Source organism: Heptranchias perlo, chromosome 2 (assembly GCF_035084215.1).
Source record: "Heptranchias perlo isolate sHepPer1 chromosome 2, sHepPer1.hap1, whole genome shotgun sequence".
Lineage (NCBI taxonomy): Eukaryota > Metazoa > Chordata > Chondrichthyes > Hexanchiformes > Hexanchidae > Heptranchias > Heptranchias perlo.
In genome coordinates, this window is record NC_090326.1 from 28405095 (window position 1) to 28430360 (window position 25266).

The following is a 25266-nucleotide window of genomic DNA, read 5'->3' on the forward strand; positions in this document are numbered from 1 at the left end:
TTCCCTTGCATTACCATGGCAAAGTGCTAAAGCAGTCCTCAGATGCCATGTAAAAGCCTACTGCTCAGCAAAAAGCAGCAAGGCACTCCAAGTGATGGAAACTAAATTCTACATATTTCATATGATTTCTAAAATAGGTAGGTAAAAATGGAAACTGTCCACTTTCACTAAGTTAAAAATTGGAAAACAGACTGTGGGTAAACAGGTATAAATGTGTTAATATGTACAGCTTGATAGATAGGATTATCAAGAAGCATCTGCTTGATTCAGATGACTGTGTGCTCCATGATTGTTGAACTATGAGAAAAATTAACTGGAATTTGAGATTTAGGATTGGTGTCATTGCCACAGGTTCAGGTATTATTGTCACTTTAATGGTTAATTCAAACAAAGATGATAATACTCAACACGAGTGCTTCTACAATAAAATAAAAGGCACCCTTATAATCCAGGAACCCTCTTGTATTAACAATATAGTGAATAGAGAATATATGTGGGAGGCCAATAGGTGGTCCATGAGAGATCAACTCACATAGCTGTACCAAGAATAAGGGAAAAAACCTGCAAATGCTGGAAACCTGAAACAAAAAATGCTGGAAATGCACAGCTTCATCAGTTCTGATGGAGGGCATATAGCAAAAAGTTAATTTTACAGATCCTGACTGAGCTGCTGTGCTTATTTGTTTCCAGCATTTTCTGTGACTGTGTTACTAAGAACTTGCTGAGAAGCCCTGCAAGAATTTAAGACCATCTTTTTTGTTTTCAACAGTCAAGCCCACTAAATAAGGTTGAGCCCTGAGGGACTAGCAGGCAGGTTTTGGGTTGGATAAGGAATTGGTTGCATTCTCATGGACAGAAGGCAGTTATTAATGGCAGTGGTTCCGCAAGGGAATCATTCACTTGTGGTGAGCCACAGGGAATGGTGTTCGGACTGTTGCTCCTCACTATCAATTGTATGAATTAAGGCATTGTTGGAACTGTCCACAAGTTTGTGAATGATACAAAAGATATGTGCGGGTGTAAGGAGCTTCGATAAGAAAAATAGACTGCAGGAAGAGCTACATGAGATGGGGGAATGGGTGGGTATCTGGCAGATGTCCTTTTAATTTCGATAAGTGTAGCATCATGTACTTGGTAAGGGGCAACACCAATGCAAGTATACATCCTGCGGGGTTGCGTGCTTAAAGCTAGTCAGCGGATGAATCACCTGGGTGTTATAGCGGATGAATCATTGAAGGTCCTCTTGAAATCCATCATTATCCTTCTCAATGTTCACTACACTTCCAAGTTTTGTGTCATCTGCAAATTTTGAAATTGCGCCCTGTACACCCAAGTCCAAGTCATTAATATATATCAAGAAAAGCAGTGGTCCTCGTACCGACCCCTGGGGAACACACTGTGCACCTCCCTCCAGTCCGAAAAACAACCGTTCACCACTACTCTCTGTTGCCTGACACTTAGCCAATTCTGTATCCATGCTGCTACTGCCCCTTTTACTCCATGGGCTTCAATCTTGATGACAAGCCTATTATGCTGCACTTTATCAAACGCCTTTTGAAAGTCCATATACACCATATCAACTTTTTTTTTATATTCGTTCACGGGATGTGGGCGTCGCTGGCGAGGCCAGCATTTATTGCCCATCCCTAATTGCAACTTCATTGCCCATATACCTCACCCATCAAAGCAGACTGCACATGCGCCAGGTGCCCGAATATCAACTAACAGAATCCTAATAGGCAATCAAAAGATTTGCTTTTTGGCAACATTCCAGGACCAAATTGATATGGGGAACTACACAAAACCTTACCAGCTACATTGACCTTCCAGCCCCCCACCCCACCCTACCCTTCCCTTCCATTCATGATGAATCTGCTCCACTGATTAATCTCCTCCAATACACACTAGAATTGAACCCCATTTCAGAGTTATTTAACTCAGCCACAATCATCCTTTCATAAAAATAGTAAGCACGTGTCCTCTAGGCCAATATTCTTTCAACTGAAATAAAACACCAGCCTGCAGCTTGGACATAGTCATCCTTGGACTAATCCAACCAAATCAAACCTCGAGCCTTGCTGTGTCTCCATTAGGTGGCTCTCCTGGCTCAGTGGTAGCACACTCTCATCTGAGTCAGAAGGTTGTGGGTTCCAGCTCTACTCCGAAGACTTGAGCACATAATTTCGCCTGCAACTCCAGTAGAGTACTGAGGGAGTGCAGCGCTGTCGGAGGTGTAGTCTTTCAGATGAGACGTTAAACCGAGGTCCCATCTGCCCCCTCTGGTAGATGTTAAAGATCCCGTGGCACTATTTCGAAGAAGAGCAGGGGAGTTCTCCCTATGTCCTGGCCAATATTTATTCCTCAACCAGCACCACTAACAACAGATCATATGGTCATTTATCACATTGCTGTTTATGGGATCTTGCTGTGTGCAAATTGGCAGCCATCTTTCCCTACATTACAACAGTGCCTACACTTAAAAAAAAGTACTTTGGGACAGCCTGAAGTCATGAAAGGCACTATATAAATGCAAGCTCATTCATTCATAAATCCTGAGAACTGGCTTCACGAGCACACCTTCTCCTTCCCCCCCAAATCCCATCTCAGTAGTGGGTCCTATCCGACGCCGCTACAATCAAGCTTTTTAATGACAACAAATTGAATACAACATGAAACAAATGCTTCCAGTTGGTCATTTTCAAACAATTTCAATCTAAAACAGAGACTAAGATTCAAAGTACCTGCTAGTTACTTCCTATGAGGTCTTTCCATTCTCAATCAAGTGTTGCAACTTTTGACAAAATGATGGAAATGGAACTCACCTATCAGCCTGTAAATCTTCTGTCCCCTCATCCTGTTGGCGCTTATTTCTCTTTCTAACATGAGGGACAATGCTCTTCTTTGCAAACTGCCGGTCATAAGGTTTTGGATCTTGTGCTGACACAATATCTTCGATGTCTTCCACGAATGAATCACAAGCAGCCGGCATGATCTGCAAAAAACCCAAAAAAACCCTGAATAATTCCATTATAAATTTTAAACTTTAAACACTAATTTTCTGGGAGGACTTTTATACTCATATGTTTGTGTACCCAGTAATCAAGAATATATTAAAAAATGCCACTTTTTTTTAAAGAAAATGCTCATTATTAATATTAACTTCAAATCAATTGGTGGTATCTTTGGGTTAAGAAAGCTAAAACTCGACGTGCAAGGTGTTTTTTTGAGCTACCACGTTGCTCAGCAGTATTTTCGTCATTAAGGCTTAAATTATATTCATCTGATTCTTTCTAAGGGTGAATTTATCTGTAATTATGAATTGTTAATGCTCCGAGGCAACTTTATAGGAACTGTGAACAACATCTTAACCGTCACTGATCACGGAGACACAAGAGAAAAAAATATGCAGCCCTGGAGCGGGCACAGAAAGTTGCAAAACTTATCCCTCGTGTCAGACAAGTGGGTTATGAGGAAAGACTAGAGAAACTTGACTACAAGGCTGAGTAGTCAACATAGGTGTCAGCTGTGGTTCAGTGGTAGTACTCTCGCCTCTGAGCTCAAGCCCCACTCCAGAAACTTCAGCACAAATTCGAGGCTGACACTTCAGGCACGCTGGAGGTGCCGTGTTTCAGATGAGAAGTTAAACCGAGACACCACCTGCCTTCTCAGGTAGATGTAAAAGATCCCATGGCACTAAACGAATAAGAGCAAGGGAGTTCTCCCCTGAGTCCTTGCCAATGTTTATCCCTCAACCAACATCACTAAAAAAAATCTGGTAATTATCAAATTGCTGTGCGCAGATTGGCTGTGGCCTTTCCCACATTACAACAGTGACTATACTTCAAAAAGTACTTCACTGGCTGTAAAGCGCTTTGGGACGTCCTGAGGTCACGAAAGGTGCGATATAAATCTTTCTCTTTGCAAGGATTAAGAGGTGATCTTGTTGAGTTACACAAGTGGCAGCTGTTAAGAAAAGTTAAATCTGGAACAGGACTTCAAAAAAGTCGTGTTCCAGATTTACTTTTTCTATACAGAGAATAGGTGCAATAAGAATAGATGTAGTGAGCACAGAGTTCAAACCAGCAAGAGGACTAGTGTGAGGAAGTGATAATACTCCCAGGTAGGGAAAAGAAAACTAGAACCACATTGGATGCTGTGCTGAGGCTGCGGGGTCTTTCTGCTCGGGCCCAATAGCCTCCCTTCGCCGCTGCCCGCCGTGCCTTGTGTAACTTGGTCGGTTTCAAGTGCAGCAGCAGCAGCGGCGGGGCCTTTGAAATCGACAGGTTAAAGTGAGCGCATCGGCCGCAAACACCTCTATCCACCATCCATCCATCCCCCCCCCTTCCACTCCCCCCCTTCCCCCTTCCACTCCTCCTCTCCCTCTCCCTCAACAACAACGGTGAGAGAGCCCGGTTATTAACTCGGACGGCAGTGGCACTTGTGATTTAAATCTCCTTACCGCCGAGCACTGCACACGACAACTTTTTTTTTTTGCTGCTCTCTCTCTGCGGGAATTATTGAACACTACCCACCGCCCCCAAATTAATGGCCAGGGACCGCCGCCGCCTGATCTCAATTATTAAAAGGCAGCCAATTACCCTGAACTGAGCGCCAAGGTTTGAAAAGCAACCGTCGGCCCCGCGCCCCGCTCGAGCCCCGACTCCTCACCCCACTCTCGCGCCACTCTGCCCCTCGCGTGCCTCTGACCTCCCGCCTCCGAGTTTCGACTCTCAGCTCTCACCCGTCTACGGGCTCCGACTGCGCTGCGCCATCACGCGCCGACCTCTGACCCCCCGCGCGCGTCGCGGACGGCAACCCGCTCAGAACACACCGCGCGCGAGCGTGAAAACAAAAATCCAATCGCGACCGAAGGATACCACGTGTTGCCGGGCTGGAAACCAGAGCAGCGCCGCCGGAGCGCACGGCAAGGGGCCGTTGAGGAATGCCTGCGACCACAGGGGTTATAGATCGTGGGAAATAGGAGCAGGAGCAGGCCATCCGATGCTCCGCCGTGCAACAAGACCATGGCTGATCTTCTACCTCAATGCCATTTTCCTGCACTATCCCCATATCCCCTGATGCCTTTAATATCTAGAAATCTATCGATCTCTGTTTTGAATGTACTCAATGACTGAGCCTCCACAGCCCTCTGGGGTAGAGAATTCCAAAGATTCACCACCCTCTGAGTGAAGAAATTTCTCCTCCTCTCAGTCCTAAATGGCCTACCCTTGATTCTGAGACTGTGACCCCTGGTTCTAGACTCCCCAGTCAGTGGAAACATCCTCCCTGCATCTACCCTGTGGAGCCCTGTAAGAATTTTGAATGTTTCAATGAGATCACCTCACGTTCTTCTAAACTCTAGAGAATACAGGCCGAGTCTTCTTAATCTCTCCTCATACGACAATCCCGCCATCCCAGAATTCAGTCTGGTGAACCTTCTTTGCACTCCCTCTATAGCAAGTATGTCCTTTCTTAGGTCAGGAGACCAAAATTGTACACAACACTCCAAATGCAATCTCACAAGGCCCAATATAATTGAAGTAAGACATCTTCACTCCTGTACCCAAATCCTCTTGTAATAAAGGCCAACATACCATTTGCCTTCCTAATTGCTTGCTGCTTCTGCATGTTAGCTTTCAGTGACTCATGTACAAGGACACCCAGGTCCCTTTGAACATCAACATTTCCCAATCTCTTACCATTTAAAAAATACTCTGCACTTCTGTTTTTCCTACCAAAGTGGATAACTTCACATTTTTCCACATTATATTCCATCTGCCATGTTCTTGCCCACTCACTTAGCCTGTCTGTATCCCCTTGAAGCCTCTGCATCCTCCTCACAACTCACATTCCCACCTAGTTTTGTGTCATTAGCAAACTTGGAAATATTATATTTGGTCCCCTCATCCAAATCATTGATATAGATTGTGAATAGCTGAGGCCCAAGCACTGATCCCTGCGGTACCCCACTAGACACAGTCTGCCAACCTGAAAAAGACCCATTTATTCCTACTCTCTGTTTTCTGTCTGTTAACCAATTCTCAATCCATGCCAGTATATTATCCCCATGTGCTCTAACTTTGTTCACCAACCTCCTGTGTGGGACCTTAACGAAAGCCTTCTGAGAATCCAAATACACCACATCCACTGGTTCCCCCTTTTCTATTCTACTAGTTACATCCTCAAAGAACTCTAATAGGTTTGTCAAACATGATTTCCCTTTCATAAATCCATGTTGACTCTGCCAAATCCTATTATTATTTTCTAAGTGTCCTATCATCACAGCCTTTATAATAGATTCTAGCATTTTCCCTACTGCTGATGTCAGACTAACAGGTCTGCAGTTCCCTGTTTTCTCTCTCCCTCCTTTCTTAAATAGTGGGGTTACATTTGCTACCCTCCAATCTGCAGGAACCATTCCAGAATCTATAGAATTTTGGAAGATGACAACCAATGCATCCACTATCTCTGTAGCCACCTCTTTCAAAACCCTGGGATGTAGATCATCACATCCTTGGGATTTATCGACTTTCAGTCATTAATTTCTCTAGAACTTTTTTTATATACTAATACTAATTTCTTTCATAGGATCATAGAAAATTTATGGCACGGAAGGAGGCCATTCAGCCCACCGTGTCCGTGCCGGCTGAGAAATGAGCCACCCAGCCTAATCCCACTTTCCCACATATGACATTTGGTCCATAGCCCTGCAGGACACGGCTCTTCAGGTGCACATTCAGGTATTTTTTAAATGAGTTGAGGGTTTCTGCCTCTAACACCCTCTCAGGCAATGAGTTCCAGACCCCACCACCCTCTGGGTGAAAACTTTTTTCCTCATTTCCGCTCTAATCCTTCTACCAATCACTTTAAATCTATGCCCCCTGGTTATTGACCCCTCCGCTAAGGGGAATAGGTCCTTCCTATCCACTCTACCTAGGCCCCTCATAATTTTATATACCTCAATCAAATCACTCCACAGCCTCCTTTGTTCCAAGGATAACAACGCCAGCCTATCCAATCTGTCAGCATAGCTAAAATTCTCCAGTCCTGGCAACATCCTCATAAATCTCCTTTGCACCCTCTCTAGTGCAATTACATCCTTCCTGTCATGTGGTGATCAGAACTGTGTGCAATACTCAAGCTGCAGCCTAACTAGTGTTTTATACAGTTCCGGCATAACATCCCTGCTTTTATATTCTATACCTCTGATAATAAAGGAAAGTATCCTGTATGCCTTCTTAACCACCTTATCTACCTGTCCTGCTACCTTCAGGGATCAGTGGACATGCACTCCAAGGTCTCTCACTTCCTCTACACCTCTGTGTCCTCTCATTTATTGTATATTTCAGTTCCTCATTCTCCCCGACCCTTGGTTCTCTAGTATATATATGCACACCAAAAAAAAAAGCACACATGCAGCTATTTTCCATTTAAAATAAAAGATGAGAAAAGGTCATTGACCCGAAACGTTAACTCTTCTGCTCTCTCCAGAGATGCTGCCTGACCGGCTGAGTGTTTTTCCAGCATTTTGTTTGTATATCAGATTTCCAGCTTCCGCAGGATTTTGCTTTTATTTTATGTTTTGTATCCTTTTCTAATAATGAAACATAACTTTATTTAAAATTACCCTACTTCATAATTATAATTTTTTTTCCCCCCATTGACAGCACCCAACAGGAATTTTCAAAACATTTGTAAATTGAAATGTTATAACCCACTCATTTTTGATACATAATAGTATTAAAGAGTTTGTAACATCTATGTCAAGCAAAATGACAGCCAACATTTTTCAAAAAATATTGAGTAATTTTATTGCTTACCCTTTTTATCCATAACAGTTTCCTGACTCCCTACTTGCATGTGGTAGTTTTCATTTGTATTTACTATTTATTAATTGGTATGTACCTGGTCAGTTACAATTGTTTGTTTTATGAAAATAGTTCAATATGTCAGATGCCAAGTGTGAAGCCTTGAGGTCTGACAGATGATCACCAGCTTATCTCCTGTAGCATTGCTCGTGTGTAGTCTGGAGCACAGTTGTGTTGCTCAGCTACCTCTCCTGACATGTCCCTTTTAAGGTAACTGCTCAGGTACACTGTGGGATAACGGTCTGAATGTGTCCCAAGGTCAATTTAGAGGCTTTATTATTGCTGGCAGTTTTGATATTGGTAGTTGCTTAGCATCTTTCCATGGAGTGAGGCTAGATCATCTTACAGTCAGGAAGCAGTGAATAACCCAAGTTTCTTCCTTTTGTATTTTTTTTTAATACCAACAGATTGCAACTGAACAAAATATGACATCTGGAGTGTGATACTCTTAAAATATTCCATACACCATCCCCACTTATCATAGGCAGCCACCTATATCGGGCAAATGACAGTAACCATTTGCCATCACCATAGATGGCAATTATAAAGGTGCCACTTATAACGTATTAAATGCACCGCCTATTTCGGGCAATTCAATAAGAACTTACTCTACTTGCCGATATTAAAAGCTCTGCTGATTTCAGCCAGTCAGGTCTTCAAACAGCTGTTCACACCTCATTAAAGTGCAATTACCTTAATGATGAGATTCTGGATGCAACTGTTAACAATTAGGAGAAGCCTGGGTTACCAACTGGAGATTTCCCATTTTAAAAAAAGTATGTTGTTTACTTTGCTTTTTGGTTATACCAACCACCTTGTATAACGGGCAAATCACGTTCACACCAACACGCCCACTATAAGCGATAAGGACTGTAATCTCACACACACAGCAGCTGAAAAATGCAGCAGACTGCATCGTATTATATATAAAAATTGCTGAACTCTTCAGGTGTTGGAGCATAACAGCCCACTCCTTCAGTCAGAGGAGGGTGGGTACGACCAACCTCAGGCTTTGCACTAGATCTGGAATATGGTAAAGTTTAAAAGCACTCAGTCATATTTGACTTGGAAGTTTTAACTTGTTTCACATAACATCCAGGGCTGCCAAACCTTCAGAAATTTAATTAAATTACCCAACTGAAGAATGGAGCTCTGTGCATGCTGGGCTTAATACAATGTGCAGCCAGAGTAATTTGGGTCTGCAAGCTGTACATCCTACTCTACCATTCTCAGTACGCAGCGTAAAACAGCATCCTTAGTGGGATAGGCATAACCCACGTATTTTTTTTTTTTACTTGTGATTTATCCATCAATGGGACAGCAGTGCCAACAACAGTATTCAGCCCAACAAAATTCAAACCGTGCAGATAAGAAACACAAACACATAGGACCACGTTGCCTGGGCTTCAAGGGGCTGAACTGGTAACCTTGTGGTACACAGGCCCCCCCCCCGGTCGATACGCTTGCTCTATGTCTCCAGTTACTAGCCTCATCTTTGCCCATTGTGTGATGCATGGATGAAAAAATGTTTAATCCCAAGATTAAATACAGAAAGACAAACTATTTAAATTCAAATATTTTATTTACACTCAAAGTTTAAACATTACAAATTCAAGAAAAGCTTCTCCATAAAGCTTTAAAGTTTAACATGTTTAAAGTACCATCACAATTCAGAACTGTGCTGGCATTTTGCAAGTTTAACGTGTGATGCACACTTCATTTACAGTATGTACAATTTTTTAACAGGCATCCATCTCAACAGGTTAAATAGTATCTTTTTTTAAAAAAAGACTAGTTACAAGTGCAGGTGACAAAACCTTTACAAGTCTTTACAAAGTTTGATGGCAGTGTCCACTTAAGTTTGGAAAGACTAAGAAAATGCATCGGTGCATAAACATGTACAAAAAGGCAGAATAATAAACACGACTGAAGAATGCAAAGTTTCTTTAAATAGATTATAGATAATTTTTTTTCATAATTTTATTAACAAGAGCCAGCACAGTACCTTATGCATTGTTCAGTTCCTTTACAGTCCTACACTGATCTTTCTGTACATATTTATACAGCTGAAAAAGCACCATTGGATTCTGAATATACAGCTTCAAGAGCAGCAACACAATGAAAAATAAGCCAATGGCACCCAAGGATTTGGACACTTCTCTATTAAAATGAGGCATTTCATGACATATCAAACTGTTGGAGCCAAAACATTTTTGTACATAAATGTGAAGTTTAAATTTTATTGTGGACAACGTGTAAATAGATTTACTTTACGAGGCTTTTTGTGGCTTGCAGTCCACAGAAAAAGGGAACCAAAACAAACACTGGTTTAGGGAGCCTGGCAAGTAGATTGTCTGAATTACTTAGAAGACAACTGCAAAATTGATGTACAAACGTGCAGGACACGAGTACCATTGGTCACTGCGACATGAGAATGATGCAGCAAAATTCATTTGGATTGGAGCAGATTCAAGAGGCCGGACAGAAATACTAACAGCTGCTGCACCGACAGATTTTCAGCCAAAGACTTTCCCTAAAGCAAGGATACTAGTGGAGTGAAACAATTAGAAACTGAAACTAACATCTTGTAGCTTTAGCACTGGGCAACTATTCAGAAAGTGCGGATTGACGTTTCAGCTGAGTGATCAATAGGGCATACTGGGGGGGGGGGTGGAATTCAAATAACTGGCAGATTCAGATTGCACTCTTGCTACACGGTAAAAACAAAGCCTTTTGCGTCCTTAAAGTGGCTGACAAAAGAGAGGGCATCGTAGAGTGCGTGTGTGCCTGCACTAACGTGGTTTCTGAGGTAACTAACGCGGTTTCTGTGGTTAACAGAAAATGTTTATTCCACAGCGCAGGAATAGTTGGGGGGGCTGGATTTGTTGAAGTTTTATAAAGTCAAGTCGGCATGAGAAGTCAGCCCTTGTAGTCACTGCCCAACATACAGATCGGTCACTGAAGTACATCCATGAGTGCTTTCATCTGTAACAAATCTATATAATGATTCAAATGGAGACATCCACAAAAAGGACAAGGCAACTCTTCTGCTCTGCATCCAGTGGTAGCTGTTACACACCATCCTTCTTTAGTCATTGGATTAACCAGTCAGAGCAGAGCATACCAAACTGTGCAGCTTCAAAGCCAACCACAACCCTCAAGATCACCAAACAGGTCTCCAACAATTTCAAGGTTAAAAAGTAGTCATTTTAATATTGGTTAAATTTCTATTTTTATTCTGATCCTTTTTGGATAATCCATTGTGAAGGTGTGGTCCTTCAGAATGTTTTGGAACATCTAGCTAATAGTGAGAAATTTACAAAAAGAAAATGCTGAGCTCATGTAAATATTTTACATATCAAAAGGAAGGCCACACTGAACAGATTTACTTGGGCTTGTTCCCTGAACTACTTCGCTGCATATACCAGACCATCAAGTCCAACAGCTCCTTGTAACCAATTCTAAAGCTTACCAAAACTTTAACAAAAATTCAAGCCAAAAGCCAGAGAACAATCAGCTTCTCAGGGGTGGGGGGGAAGGAAGAGTCAGGGTTAAGGGCTTAACCTCTAAACCAATTTGGTTTGGCTGTATTTCAGTTCCATCTCGAATTTGAGGGACCACTGCACGCTCTCCGATATATAAAAAATGCTCAAGAGCCTTCAGAATTCATACGGCAAATTATCCACTTGAAAGTAACAAACACTCATTCATACAGCACTTTTCAAGTCCCAGTAACTCAAGTGCTTTACGCACAACTTTTTTTTCTGAAGTCTAGTGACCATTGTTATGTAAGCAAATTGCTCACTTTTACCATCTCTTCTGAAAGCATTGGCTCGTGCTGTTTCCATCTGCACAAGCAGTCCTTCATAGCCTCACCCCAAGTGGACATTCTTTACGAATGAACATCGAAAGCGAGCGGCTGGCATGCTGACTCACCACAGCAGCCTCCATCTCCCTTTTCAATCAACTTACAATAAAAAGAGGATTCCACCATCTCGAAGTATGCCAAAAATCCACAGGTGTCCTATTTCACTTCCAGGCTTCCTCTCAATCACGTTTGCCAGTACAGCCACAGCCTTTTCTCACGAGCAAGAGCAACTGCAACACTTCTACATCTCTCAGACCGTCGAGAGAATTTCCACAGTGGATCAATTCACTTTGGAGACTGTGGTCAAAAACGTTACCAGGACTTGAAATGATTTAATGATTTGCACAGTGAATATTTACATTGTGTCCAAAGCCAAAAAACAAAAAAAAAAACATTATTAGACATATATGGTGATCAATAGTGAAGTTTCATTTCATGCTAATACATAATTTATATAAAATACCGGCACAAAACACCTCTGTTGCCGGTAGCCAATATAGATTATTAGAGTCAACACAATTGGCTGTGGTTTTAGCGGCAAAAAGTTTCATCACTATTCCTGTAACTGGTACAGACTTCCCTTCATCACTCACCAGCTCCCAAACTTACGTCCAGATTCCAGGTCCATCTATTCAATAGAATTTATAGCATTTATTCAATACTTAAAAAACACTTAATTGGTTACATAAAATCTTCCAGTGGGAAAAGCCTATCAACATCGCAATCAAACAGGTCGCTGATTCCTGCTTTATCACCGATGCTCAACAGGTAGTCTTCCTGAGGCATCGACGGAGACAGATTTACAAAGAGTCCGTCCTCTTCCAGGGGCGATGAAATCTGATCTTCGGTTTGCTGCAGGAGATTATTCAGCGATGTCAAAGGTGAAAGGTGAGCAAAGTGCGAACTCAAACCGTCACCATTAGAAATGTCAAAATCTGTCAAAAAAACCCCCAAAAGATAGTTAGTACATTGAGGTTTTCCCAATCACAAGTCTCGTCTCCCACCATTAATACAGGATTGGAGAAGTCAATGGCCTGCAACATTTCCAGTAAGGGATTCCATTTGGGAGAGAACAGCTATTACTTTTTCACCCTGAGAAATCACACCAACTAGACAAAACAGGCCTATCTGGCCTTGACCATCAAGTGTCACCAAGAGGGACCCTTTTATACATCAAGCACAGAATTTGTGCCCTTCTTCCACAACCTGGTGGCAATGTCTCAGATTCCAAGCTTTACAGACCAGTGACATTCCAGGCTCCATCTCCAATCTGTACTGTAATTAAGTGTTTTGTTTTAAAGCCAGGACAGCAGTCGAAGCACCTGGGCTAGGAAAAGGCAGGGGACAAGGGAGAAATTCAGCAATGTTCCCAGTTCTGATAAGTTACCCTGTGGGGAGGCACATTTACAAAGGTTGGGTGAGTTCAGGATTGGGCTCGACAGTGATTCGGCTCGACAGTGATTCCCACCGCTTTCAAACAGCCTGACCAGAGGTGCAAACACATCTGAATAGTGAGTGGAATTATACCTGCAACAGTTGAGTTAATCCCCCAACAACTGAATTAATGTCTTCATAGCGGGCGCGGGGCGGGGAGGAAAGAAAATTTGAGGGAAAAATTGGAACACCTTTTTCCTGAATTTTGTCGTCCTTTCCTGAAGACACTGTCTCAAAATGGGAATGCGGTTCCATGTGCTGCAGTAGCCCACAGGTACTTTGCCCACGAGACAATTCCTCATGAGTGTCTCAGCATGCTATTCCAATAGTTAAGGGCATCAGAGCCAAGCCACTTTTTTCACCAGATGGAGGCACACAAATACAGCAGGGATCACTGTACATCAAACAAAAGTAGGAACCCAGATTGATTTCTTCCCCCAGCCCAGGAAACACCGCGACACAGATTGGGAATCAAACCTGGTACCTTCTGATCCATATATCTTAGTGCCACATTGGGCCATCTCTTCGCACACTGGGCCATCAAGGACCATTTAAATCAAACAACGATTCTTCCAGTGCCTTGCCACAAGCAGGAGTTTACGAAGAGTAGTGCAAGAATTGGCAGCAGAACTCAGAGGATACAGGTCATCAGGCCAACTTGTAACAAAAGTACTGAACTGTCAAAGTCCTGCTTGTACATGGAGATTGAAAGAATAATGGAACCCTAGTCTAAAGATCTGTTGATTCAGGTCCCTCTCATCCCTGCAGTCAACACCTCATCAGGATTTCTCTCCCTCCACTCTGTCTACTTCGTGATTCTCTCTCCCCCACCAACCCCCTTATAAGACAAGGCCAGCAGCGATCACTGTTCAAATTATACCATTTCAATGTTTTATGAATAAACAAACATAAGAAATAGGAGGAGTAGGCCATAGGGCCCCTCGAACCTGCTCCACCATTCAATTAGATCATGGCTGATCTTCGACCTCAACTCCACTTTCCTGCCCAATCCCCATATCCTTAGATTCCCCTAGAGTCCAGATATCTATCTCAGCCTTGAATATATTCAACTCAGCATCCACAGCCTTCCGGGGAAGAGAATTCCAAGATTCACAACCCTCAGTGAAGAAATTCTTCCTCATCTCATTCTTAAATGGCCATCCTTTATCCTGCGATTGTGCCCTCTAGTTCTAGACTCACCAGACAGGGGAAACAACCTCTCAGCATCTACCCTGTCAAGCCCCCTCAGAATCTTGTATGTTTCAATGAGATCACCGCTCATTCTTCTAAACGCCAGGGAGTATAGGCCCATTCTACTCAACATCTCACAGGACAACCCTCTTATCCCAGGAATCAATCTAGTGAATCTTCGTTGCACTGCCTCTAAGGCAAGTATATCCTTCCTTAGATAAGGAGACCAAAACTGTACACAGTACTTTACAGTTCAGTATGACGGTACTTTGTTACAAGTTGGCCTGATGACCTGTATCCTCTGAGTTCTGCTGCCAATTCTTGCACTACTCTTGGTAAACTCCTGTGTGTGGCAAGGCACTGAAAGAATCGTTACGGTTTGATTTATACTCATCTCAAAATTTTGGTGCGCGAGTTGGGAGGTAGGGGAAATTTAACGTGCTTGAGCCCTGTAGTGAAATGTTAATATGCAAATGAAATAAAAAATAATTTTATAAGGATGAGAATACATTGCTGCAGAAACTGTTCCTGCCACTAGAGGGTGCCAGTAACTTCTGCTGCAGCTCCCTCTACTGGTTTAAAAACATCACAGCAGCTTTGCATTGGAGAATTTCCACAAGCACTGAACCCAAGTTAATAAGAACGATTGTCAAGAATGGGGTACTTAGGGTTACAATTCTCACAATGCAGTATTTAAAAAACAATCACAAATGCTACCGTTCAAAAAAAAAAACTAAAGATTCACTAGCGAAAACATGAAGAGCTGAAACGTCAGCAGTTCATATTGCAGCACCAGAGCAGTTTGAATTTTGTTTTTAGGGGTTTGGCAGTTTGAGAGAATAACGTATTGGAAAGTGACAAACTGCTCAAGATTTCAGTAGGCCTGTTAAGATTATAGTGGCTCGGTGGCATCCTTATAGGAAGCTGTTGCGGCAGTAATGTGTGGTGGGCGGGCATACATTATATATCATAGAATCAGAAAATTTATGGCATAGGAGGCCATTCAGCCCATTCTGTCCGCACCAGCCAAAAATGAGCCATCGAGCCTAATCCCACTTTCCAGCACTTGGTCTGTAGCCTTGTAGGTCACGGCACTTCAAGTGCATATCCAGGTACTTTTTAAATGTGATGAGGTTTTCTGCCTCTACCACCCTTTCAGGCACTGAGTTCCAGACCCCCACCACCCTCTGGGTGAAAAAAAATTCTCCTCAGCTCCCCCCTCATCCTCAGGGATCAGTCTGGTGAACCTTCACTGCAATCCCTATGGCAAGTATATCCTCTCTTAGGTAAGGGACCAAAACTGCACACAATACTCCAGGTGTGGTCTCACCAAGGCCCTATATAACTCCAGTAAGATATCCTTGCTCCTGTACTCAAATCCTCTTGCAATGAAGGCCAACATACCATTTGCCTTCCTAACTGCTTGCTGCACCTGCATGTTTACTTTCAGTGACTGGTGTACAAGGACACCCAAGTCCCTTTGTACATCAACATTTCCCAATCTATCACTTTTTAAATAACACTCTGCCTTTCTGTTTTTCCTTCCAAAGTGGATAACTTCACATTTATCCACATTATACTGCATCTGCCATGTATTTGCCCACTCACTCAACTTGTCTAAATCGCCATGAAGCCTCTTTGCATCCTCCTCACAACTCACAATCCCACCTAGTTTTGTGTCATCAGCAAACTTGGAAATATTACATTTGGTTCCCTCATCCAAATCATTGATATATATTGTGAATAGCTGGGGCCCAAGCACCGATCCCTGCGGTACCCCACTAGTCGCCGCCTGCCACCCCGAAAAAGACCCATTTATTCCTACTGTTTCCTGTGTCAACCAGTTTTCAATCCATGCCAGTACATTACCACCAATCCCATGTGCTTCAATTTTGCACACTAACCTCTTATGTGGGACTTTGTCAAAGGCCTTCTGAAAATCCAAATAAACCACATCCATTGGTTCTCCCTGATCTATTCTATCCTCAAAAAACTCCAGTAGGTTTGTCAAACATGAATCCCCTTTCATAAATCCATGTTGACTTTGTCTAATCCTGTTGATATTTTCTAAGTGTCCTGTTATCACATCCTTTATAAAAGACTCTAGCATTTCCCCTACTACTGATGTTAGGCTAACCGGTCTGTAGTTCCCCATTTTCTCTCTCCCTCCTTTTTTAAATAGTGGGGTTACATTTGCCACCCTCCAATCTGCAGGAACTGTTCCATAATCTATAGAATTTTGGAAGATGACAACTAATGCATCGACTATTTCCATGGCTACCTCTTTTAGTACTCAGAATTAGGAATTGGTCTGGGAAATTACAGACAGAAAATTAACCAGGCATTTTGAGTATTGCATATTCCTGGATCACTCAGAATCCCAGGCAGGTGGTGAGCAATATTCCATTGGCATGGTTGGTGGTTAAGAGGTACATTTGTCTTGGTACAGCACCACTTACACATCCCCACTGGGTAAATGCAATCCTCGAGAACATGAATCTGGACAGGCTTGCCTTGTGCAACATAGGAAGGTTGAACTGTGTTACACGGCTATAAGGAAATCTTCATCCTGTGTAGTTGTTCAGAAGCAGACTTCTTTCCTGGATTGGAAAGGAGTGATGATGGGGCTGCTGGTTCTGTCCTAGGACAGAGCTAGTCACCTGCCTTCGCTTTTCTTTCATCCATTGCTTCTTTCTGGTTTCTCTTGTGTTAATTAGAAAGGAGTTGCAGGGATATAATCAGGGTTAAGTAGAATACTAATTATCAAAATCTATTATTACCTAGAATGTACAGCACAGGAACAGGCCATTCGGCCCAACTGGTCTGTGCCGGTGTTTATGCTCCACATGAGCCTCCTCCCTCTCTACTTCATCTAATCCTATCAGCACGTCCTTCTATCCTTTCTCCTTCATGTACTTACCTAGCTTCCCCTTAAATGCATCTATGCTATTTGCCTCAACTACTCCATGTGGCAGCGAGTTCCACATTCTTACCACTCTTTGGATAAAAGTTTCTCCTGAATTCCCGATTGGATTTATTAGTGACTATCTTATTTTTATGGCCCCTAGTTTTGGTCTCCCCACAAGTGGAAACACCTTCTCTACATTTACCCTATCAAATCCTTTCAATCAAGTCACCCCTCAGCCTTCTCTTTTCTAGTGAAAAGAGCCCCAGCCTGTTCAATCTTTCCTGATAGTTATAATCTCAGCATTCTGGTACAATCCTTGTAAAAAATTTTTTTGCACCTTCACCAGTGCCTCTATATCCTTTTTATAATATGGAGACCAGAACTGTTCACATTGCTCCAAGTGTGGTCTAACCAAGGTTCTGTACAAGTTTAACATAACTTCTCTGCTTTTCAATTCCATCCCTCTAGAAATGAACCCCAGAGCTCGGTTTCCTTTTCAGTATGTTGATATTTTAACATTCATCTGGTTATCAACTTAAGTTTCAATTATTAACTGCTTCTTACTGCAGTTTGTGATTGATTAGAAATTTTTAAAAGTTGCATCATAATAAAGAACTTGGATACAATTATTAACCATTCACTAAAAGTACCCAATGCGAGAGCACTGCGAACAATGATGAGGTAGAAAGATACATCAAAACTGGTTACTCTTAACCCAGAATTACTTTCTGGCGAGATCTTATTTGGAATGTTAGGTGCAATGTTGCTTATTCAAATTTCAAACGACCACTGACACATTTTAATGGGTCCAAACGGCAACAAGGGTGATTCCATGAATTGAGGCTCGTGGAGGTGGACAACTTTTGCAGAACATTTGATCCATGAAATGCTCAAGCGCATGAGTGATCTAGATACAAGCAGGCTTATTTTTTAAATTACTACACACGCATTACAATTTGCACACAGCAAGGTCCCACAAACAGCAATGTGATAATGATCAGATAATCTGCTTCAGTGATGTTGGTTGAGGGATAAATATTGTCCAGGACATCACAAATAGGGCCATAGGATCTTTTATATCCACTCAGAGGGCAGACAGGGCCTCTGTTTAACATCGCATCCAAAAGACGGCACCTCCAACAGAGCAGCACTCCCTAGTGTCAGCCTAGATTATCCACTCAAGTCTCGAGTGGGGATTGAACCCACGACGATCTGACTCAGAGGTGAGTGCAAATCTGACAGGAAAGGACCGCAGCTCATAGTAGATATTGCACAGGAGGCCGCCATTCGGTCCATCATGCCTGTGCTGGCTCTTTGAAAGAACTATCCATTTAGCCCCATTCCCCTGCTCTTTCCCCATAGCTCTCTAGATTTTTTCGCTTCAAGTATTTATCCAACTCCCTTTTGAAAGTTATTATTGAATCTGCTTCCACCACCCTTTCAGGCAGGGCATTCCAGATCATTACAATTTGCTGCGTAAAAAATGTTTCCTCACGTCACCTCTGGCTCTTTTGCCAATCACCTTAAATCTGTGTTCTCTGGTTACCAACCCTTCTGCCACTGGAAACATTTTCTCCTATTTTACTCTATCAAAACCGTTCATGATTTTGAACACCTCTATCAAATCTCCCCTTAACCTTCTCTGTTCCAAGGAGAACAACCCCAGCTTCTCCAGTCTCCACGTAACTGAAGTCCCTCATCCCTGGTACCATTCTAGTAAATCTCTTCTGCACCCTCTCTAAGGCCTTGACATCCTTCCTACAGTGTGGTGTCCAGAATTGAACACAATACTCCAGCTGGGGCCTAACCGGTGATTTATAAAGGTTTAGCATAACTTCCTTGCTTTTGTACTCTCTGCTTTCATATCAGTGGTTTAAACAGGTGGCAGTTTGATTGTCATCAAAAATAGTCTTTGCCCAGGGCTTACCTCGGACACGTGACTGGGAAATACTTCTACAATGTTCCTGACTGGCAGACTTCAACGGACTACTGGACGCTCCAGTGTCATCTGGACACAGGTAAACCTCAATAGGCCCTCTTGAACTTGATAAGTGTATCTGGAAATTCTAAAAGGAAATTGAAAACAGGAGATAAAATTATTGCTTCGAGGACATGAATGGAGAACACAGTCAACTTTACTTAAATACGTAAATGGGTTTTTAAAAAAAAAAATGAGACTTTGCAGAGCCACAATTCCCCTCTTCAAAAGTTGTTTCAGTGAAAGCCTGTCTGAAGTGTATCAGGATCAGTTCCACTCTGATCAGCACAAGTGAGGACAATTAGATAGGCATAAGAGTGTGATCAGGCAATGTTAAACATGACAGCTGATTAAATTTTACATGGCTCTCTCCAACGAGCCCCGACTTACATCATAGGGATCAGGTACTTCCAGCCTGGTTTCAGGAGGAGCTTTCACAGCTATCACTACCTGGCCCTTGAAACTCTGGATCTTTCGGATGTCCTGATAAGTCACATAATTTAATGTGTTGGATGTTAAGGAGAATAAACTAGGCAGCAAACAACGATTGAGCTCACCAGATTCTCGATCATGTTGAACAAATAACACTTTGAAATGGCTTCCTGCCAAGTGATTATAAAAAAAGAAAAAACATAAATTATTTAACCGCAGGAGCTAGATGTTGGAGGAAGGTTCTGCAGATTTAATACAAGTTGTTTTAAGCTTGGACTTCCCCATCAATTAACCAGTGATGAGCTCTCACTTAATCAGCTCAAAGCTTTCAGAAACAGGGCTTTCGAAGTTATCTTACAAGTTTATTACAGCCATGTGACTTGTCCTCACAAATCATACAGCACAGGAGGCCGTCATTCGGTCCATCGGGCCAGCTCTCTCAAAGAGCTCTCCAATTAGTCCCACTCCCCTGCTCTCTCTCCCCATTGCCCTGCACATTTTTCCTTTTCAAGTATTTATCCAATTCCCTTTTGAAAGTTACTATTGAATCTTTCTCTTTATTCGTTCACGGGATGTGGGCGTCGCTGGCGAGGCCGGCATTTATTGCCCATCCCTAATTGCCCTCGAGAAGGTGGTGGTGAGCCGCCTTCTTGAACCGCTGCAGTCCGTGTGGTGACGGTTCTCCCACCACCCTTTCAGGCAGAGCATTCCAGATCATAACAACTGGCTGCATATAAAAATCTCATCTCCCCTCTTGTTCTTTTGACAATTATCTTAAATCTGTGCCCTCTGTTTACTGACCCTCCTGCCAGTGGAAACTGTTTCTCCCTATCTCCTCCTTCAAAACCCTTTGATAATTTCGAACTCTAAACCAGAAAGGATATCTTTGGTTTTCCGAGTCCTCGGTTAGCTTTTTGAGGTCCAAGGTGCAGCTCTGGATCAAGTCATCCAGCCTCTTCTCTTTCAGGCTGAGCTCGGCCACCTCCCGGTTCAGACCTTGGCATTGTTTCAGCATACCATCGTCGTCCATCAGGCTGCAGCCCCTGCGGGATGAGAGCGCCACCATGGCAAAACACTCAGCAACTCCGCAATGAAGCGACAACTACTCTCCAACTTCCAGCGTTGAAAGTTGATATGAAAGATACACTGAAAACATCAGCTCTTGAAAGATCACATTTCATTTATCCCAAGAAAAAGGGACACGAGATTTGTCCTGCAACCCTTCTAACACTGGAAGCTGCAATATTGAACTTTCAGAACAAAGCCACCTCAAAGGGTAGATGTCAATTTGGAAGCAAGCCACAATAAATCATCAGGTGGGACTCCCCTTCCCTCTTCCAATTCTTTCTTCGGACTCTAGCACAAATAAAAAAAGGTACTACTTACATCAAGGCAGTCTTGATCATTCTTTGACAGACGCTTACCCATTGCCCCAAAGGGAGAATCTCTGGATAAACTCCATTTATTACAATTGACATTGATTGCCTCAAAAAGGAGTTCAGTTCGCACCAGTGCCATTTTTACTTGTTGTGGCAGAGGGGTCACAGATCGGGACCGATGCTGCTCCACGACACAGGGGCCGGGGTCGTAGTTCTCATGCGGAAGGGACCGAATTCTAAAAGTTCGATCATCGTGGGCATCACTCTGCATTTGGTTACTGCAGTGTCTCAGGACCAACTGAACTGCTCAAGAGCTCAAATCCACTTACATGCCACAACGTGAATGGACACACTGACACACACATTATTCCTTGCTCATAATGACTTTATCCAATTAAACACCAGCAGTGTCACAAGTCTTAAGACACTGGGATTCCCTAATCTTCAACTCTGATCAACTTTTGCCTCAATTCTCTGGGTTGCGATTAGATTAATGGGGTGTATCTCTACCTGGAGACCATGTCCTTTCGGCATCAGCTAAAGAGAGACTCTTATGGGGATTCTACGGCAGCCTAGTTTGGGGACTCAGGCATGGTGGTAGGTTTTAGTGCATGCCAAGACTCCCAGCTGGCCAAAGAATTACAGATAAAACTCCAATGACTGTCAAGTTAATCTGGTGAATTGCTTGTGCAAATTCAGCCCTTTTGGTAAGCAACCATATGTACCTGGACTATTAATTCATTCTAGGCCCGTGGACATCGCCAGCAAGGCAGTATTTATTGCCCTGCTAAGACAGAGTGGCTCGCTGCGCAACTTCAGAGGACAGTTAAGAGTATGGGACTGGAGTCACATATAACCCAGACTAGGTAAGGATGGCCGGTTTACACTCTTTTCCAGATTATTCTTTTTTTTAAAAAAAAGAAACAAGGCAAATTCTCAAACTGCCATGATGGGATTTGAACTAGTGTTCTCTAGATTATTAATCCAGGCATCTGGATTACCAGTCTAGTAATATAACCACTACACTATCGTGCCCTAACTGCATCACACAACTTCACATTTTTAATTCATTTGCAAGAATGATCGACAACGACTGCTGTGTAAACCCAACCCTTCTGGTGCCTGCTTGATCTTGTACTACCTGTCTGAATGTGGTACCAATGTAAACTTTTCCTGCAAAGCCGGTTTGACAGATACGTTTACAAGTCCAGCAACATCTGCGTCTGTTAACCATCAAGGGGATGATACTCAGCATAAAATAGTTCTGACGCGAGGTCTTTGACTGTTTCTTTCTCCGCAAATGCGGTCTCACTTGCTGAGGTTCTCCAGCATTTTCTGTTTTTATGTTTTTAACATAAAATAGTTGTGATTTGGCTTCCTTCCCACAGTATCCCATTAAGCACTGAGCACTTTCCTGGAGTCGGAGCCCTCCCCATTTCCTCCCTCCTTTGAAGAGATGAGAATAGTCAGCTTGGCCATCACAAAACAACCTCAGATGATTCAGCCATGTCAGTTCGAAGCAGCCTGGTGACAACCAATACTCTACTCATACTGGGATCCAAGTTCCACAGAAGTGTCCTGACAAGGTGATTGCTTGTAGGTTTGGCTGTAGTTGCCACAGCCTTCACAAAGAATGACAATGTTGGGACAAGGTATCAATGGGCAGAAATTGCACTGAAGTTCTTAAACTAATTTATCTGGAGGTGAGAGGAGGTTCCTCAACCAAAATCTTGGTTTTGCACTAGCTATAACAGAGGCAGGTGTCAGCTTTGGCTCAGTGATATCACTCTAGTCTCTGAGCCAGAAGGTAGTGAGTTCAAGTCCCACTCCAGAAATTTGAGCACAAAATCTAGGCTGACGCTCCTAGTGCATTACTGAGGGAGTACTGCACTGTCAGAGGCGCCGGCTTTCAGGTGAGACATTAAACTGAGGCCCCATCTGCTCCCTCAGATGGACGTAAAGGTTGCCATGGCACTATTTGAAGAGCAGGGGAGTTATCCCTGGTGTCCTGGCCAATGATTATCCCTTAAACATCACTTTAAAAAAAATTCTGGTCATTATCACATTGACATTTGTAGGATCTTGCTTTGCACAAATTGGCTGCGGCGTTTCCTACATTACAACAGTAACTACACTTCAAAAGTAACTAATTGGTTGTAAAGTGCTTTGGAACATCCAGAGGTTGTGAAAGGCGCTATGGAAAAGCAAGCTTTTTTTCGTTCATGTAACTTTTTAATCTTAGTGGATCACTTAGGGGTGTTACATGGAGCCTCACAGCCCACATTTAAAGTTTAAATCCATGTACCCATTAATTTGCAAATATCACAAGCTGCTAATACCATCATTTCTAGGTGCTTTAGGATTTATTCACCAATAGCGCTAATGACAGCCCTTCCTGGGTCCACAAAGTTCCAACAGGACAAAGCAATGAGCAAGAGACAAGCACAAATAGAACTGAACTGCCGTGGCTTGAGGGCCAGAAATAACGCACAGGTTGTAGTTTGCACACTCGTTCTGTAAGAATGTGGACTAAAGTGGACTACTGCTGTAAGAGCCCCATCTGACTCCGACTCCATATTTTAATTAGTGTATACGGGGTTTGGGGGGGGGGGGGGGGGGGGGGGAAGGAAGGAAGGAATTATATGTCAATCGCCCGTGATGTTGCTTGCATTGGGCTGGGTTGGGGGAGAAGGGGGCACGCTAGCAGAAAACCCATGCCCTCAACTTTTAGTGTGGGATGACATTAATACCCATTTGTACGTAGAAGCTGAACAAACGAAGATGAGCACTGAGGTTAGCTGCCGAGGGAAGAAGCAACAAGGTGGTTAGTAAAACTAGCATTTTTCATATTCCAATTGGCTCCTCTTGGGTGAAAGGATGTGGAGACTTTTGTCAGAATGACAGGTGCCTGCTCACAAATGGCAAGGTACCAACGAGACCAATCAAGGAGACAAAGGTGCAAGCTTCAGACTGGGTATGCTTTGGGCATCTTGGCATCCCACAGAAAATGGGATTGTCCTTTGGTTGAAGGAAAATAAATTTCTCCTGCAACATGGTAACAAATAGATACAAATGGACCCTTTAAAGCACAATACTACAAGTTTTGGTGGCCCTAAACCATCACATTTGAACAAGGAGCAAAAGGATATTATTAATAAACATCAATTTTATATACTGAATGAATATTTTGAACAGAGAATTTGTCGACATTGAAATCGAAAAAAAAAATTACAAGGTAGATCGTCATAGCCCAAGTGTTACCGGTCCCTGAAGCATTCATATTACATTAAATTAACACGGTATTTCACCCAAGTTACAGCAGACATCCAAATTGAATGGAAAAATGTGGAGGGGAATAAAAATAAAAGCAACTTACATCCACTGAACATTATTTTTGGATTTCTTCTCAATGAGATGAATACCCTCCAACACATTTGTGATGTCATAGATTCTTCGCTTTGGCACCTTTAAGACCTCTGCAGCTCGGTTCAAGTCCAACACCCCATCTGGAGACTGGCCCAAGAGCTGAACAACGTTCTTCGTTAGGGGAACTAGTGAGGTGTTGTAGCGCGTCTTCTCTGATGGAGATCTGGGAGCTGCATTGTCGGAGGAAGAAGTACAGAATATTCACTGACGTGCATCACTTTGAAATTCAAACACAATCGCAGCTCACGGACCTTTTCAATAAAAGTGCAGATCTAACTGGCCTCCAACGGTAATTAACTCAGCAGCAATAAAATGGAGCTGGAGCAGCTTCCCATTACATAGCCAATCTGCATCTCCTAAATTGCACATTAACTGACCTACCTTAAAAGCATTACGACACAGGTTCCCTCGACTGGAAGCAAAGGTTTCCAAACGGAAGCTGAGCAAGTGTTCAGTTAGCAAATGCTCTCACCCAAAACTCAAGTGCTTGTATGCCTTAAGGTATATTCTGGCAATTGAGGGGGGGGGGGGGGTCTCGATGAAAGGTGGTTCCCTTATGAGGGTTCTACTCTAAGGGACAAATCGTACAAGATGTGAGGTAAACATTGCTGAATCTTCCATTTGATATATTTTCTGGGTCACTACTCCACAGGCAGAAAATACACCACCAACCTGCCACAAAATTACCCATCTCTGTATAGTTTACACTTGATTGCCCAATATTTGGCATTTGAGCCTTCACAAGCAGACATTTTTCTGTCAAAGTGGGAGGATGTCAGCAT

General features: G+C 42.8%; 2 protein-coding genes across 4 annotated transcripts in view; both read right to left on the reverse strand.

Moving 5' to 3' along the window:
* cdkal1 (CDK5 regulatory subunit associated protein 1-like 1) overlaps positions 1-4795 on the reverse strand; it is a 1005231-nt gene extending 1000436 nt beyond the window's left edge. The window contains exons 1-2 of one of the 3 annotated variants that reach the window (XM_068001614.1): positions 4742-4795; positions 2823-2992 (exon numbers count right to left, since the gene is read on the reverse strand). In XM_068001614.1, the coding sequence (XP_067857715.1) occupies positions 2823-2989 (167 nt within the window). In that variant the 5' untranslated portion in view covers positions 2990-2992; positions 4742-4795. Of the gene's footprint in view, positions 1-2822; positions 2993-4668 lie in introns of all 3 variants that reach the window. The other 2 variants (XM_068001608.1, XM_068001620.1) reach the window with 2 other exon arrangements.
* Positions 4796-9455: 4660 nt separating this feature from the next.
* The window catches only part of LOC137336144 (transcription factor E2F3-like), a 45445-nt gene continuing 29634 nt past the window's right edge, over positions 9456-25266 (reverse strand). Inside the window, exons 3-7 of the mRNA XM_068001628.1 lie at positions 24435-24654; positions 20564-20722; positions 19638-19752; positions 19197-19335; positions 9456-12671 (exon numbers count right to left, since the gene is read on the reverse strand). Of these exons, the coding sequence (XP_067857729.1) occupies positions 12418-12671; positions 19197-19335; positions 19638-19752; positions 20564-20722; positions 24435-24654 (887 nt within the window). The 3' untranslated portion in view covers positions 9456-12417. The remainder of the gene's footprint in view (positions 12672-19196; positions 19336-19637; positions 19753-20563; positions 20723-24434; positions 24655-25266) is intronic.